This window comes from Sinocyclocheilus anshuiensis, unplaced genomic scaffold (genome assembly GCF_001515605.1).
Source record: "Sinocyclocheilus anshuiensis isolate Anshui unplaced genomic scaffold, SAMN03320099.WGS_v1.1 scaffold555, whole genome shotgun sequence".
Lineage (NCBI taxonomy): Eukaryota > Metazoa > Chordata > Actinopteri > Cypriniformes > Cyprinidae > Sinocyclocheilus > Sinocyclocheilus anshuiensis.
Genome location: NW_015552571.1, coordinates 584,438 through 586,191, shown reverse-complemented (window position 1 = coordinate 586,191; position 1,754 = coordinate 584,438). Strand labels below are relative to the sequence as shown.

Sequence of the window (1,754 nt, the reverse complement as noted above, 5' to 3'; positions counted from 1 at the left end):
ATACACCTAGGATGACTTGAGGGTGAGTAATTTATGGGCTAATTTTAATTTTTGGGTGAACTAACCCTTTAAGGGACTTGTTGTACACAAGTTAAATGGTTATTGTTTTGCATTTGTTACGATACAAGTTCCAGCTTTTTGTTTGTTTGCTGCTCAGTGATTTGAGTTTGAACTTGTGCTATGATCTATTCAGCTCAACAGAGTAGTGCGTTCAAAAAGGATGCTGCCTTCCTTACCATCAAAGTCCACGTTCCCATCTCCATTGAGGTCGATGTCTGTCAGAATTTCTTCCAGTTCTCCCTTCTTCAGTTTCTCCCCGAGCAGCGTCTTTGTGGACTCCTTCAGCTCCTCAAAGGTGATCCGTCCATCACCGTCACAGTCAAACTAAGAGAGGCAGAGAGGAATGCAGAGTTTTATGGAGAGGTAATATTATTTATGGGTTGGAAAAAGATGCAAGGTAATGATGTTTTGATGTTTGTGGCGTTTTGTTCTCTATTTAATGTACACTTTAAAGTGAGCTCCCTTTGAAGGGAACTTTAGAGTGCATACTCACCTGTTTGAAAGCACAGTGCAGCTCCCTTAGACCCACCATATGAGCGGTTTCAGCCAGCATCCTGGGCCCCATTAATTCACAGAAATCATCAAAGTCCACATGGCCTCCCCCTATAACCACAAAAACACCACATAGACACATTTATCTTTACTTTTAATCTGATTTACACTGCTGTTCAGCAGGTTGGGGTTGGTTAGATATTTTTATGTTTGTCTCTTATGTTCATCAAGTCTGCATTTATTTGATCAAAAATACAGTAAAAACAGAAATATTGTGAAATGTTATTCCAACTTAAAATAGATCCTTCAGAAATCATTCTAATATGCTGATTTTCTGTTCAAGAAACATTTTTATTATTATCAATATTGAAAACATTTGTGCTGTTTAATATTTTTGTAGAAACACTGATAGTTTTTTCAGTATTCTTTGATGAATAGAAAGTTCAAACGAACAGCATTTATTTGAAATTGAAAACTTTTGTCTTTACTGTCACTTTTGATCCGTTTAATGCATCCTTGCTGAGTAAAATTATTAAAACTTCTAAAAAGATCTTACTGGCCCCAAACACACACACACACATATACTTGCATTTGTGGTTTATGGGGACTCTCCATAGGCGTAATGTTTTTTATACTGTACAAACTGTATTTTCTATCGCCCTACACCAACCCTACACCTAAACCTACCCCTCACAGAAAACTACTTGCAATTTTTGAATTTCATAAAACAGCATTTTGTATGTTTTTTAAGCCTTTTGTTTTACGGGGACACAGGAAGTGTCCTCATAAACCATGTTTACGTTGTAGTACCCATGTCATTATACACATTTGTGTCCTCATAAACCATATATACCAGTACACACACACACACGCACACACTCACATTTCATTTTTATCTGCTGAATGATCTCAATCAGTTCCATCTCTGTTGGCATGTATCCCATGGTTCTCATGCAGTCTGCGACATCTTTGTAGTGCAAATACCCGTCCTGGTCATAGTCAAACTCTTTAAATGCTACATGCAGCTCTGAAAGGAAAAGAAATGTAGTCACATTTAATCACACTGCCAACTTTTCTTCAAATTGAAGTATATAGTATTTGACTTAGGTATTACTCTGAATGGAGAATGTTTTGTGGGTTTTGTGTTTGTGTGTGTGTGTGTGTGTGTGTGTGTGTGTATATATATATATATATATATATAT

The 1,754-nt window shown here is 36.7% G+C and overlaps 1 protein-coding gene across 2 annotated transcripts in view; it reads right to left on the bottom strand.

The window, feature by feature from the left end:
• The window catches only part of cabp4 (calcium binding protein 4), a 13,330-nt gene that overhangs the window by 2,372 nt on the left and 9,204 nt on the right, over window positions 1-1,754 (bottom strand). For both annotated transcript variants that reach the window (XM_016455831.1, XM_016455832.1), the window contains exons 5-7: window positions 1,436-1,579; window positions 554-663; window positions 237-384 (exon numbers count right to left, since the gene is read on the bottom strand). In XM_016455831.1, coding sequence (XP_016311317.1) covers window positions 237-384; window positions 554-663; window positions 1,436-1,579 — 402 coding nt within the window. The remainder of the gene's footprint in view (window positions 1-236; window positions 385-553; window positions 664-1,435; window positions 1,580-1,754) is intronic.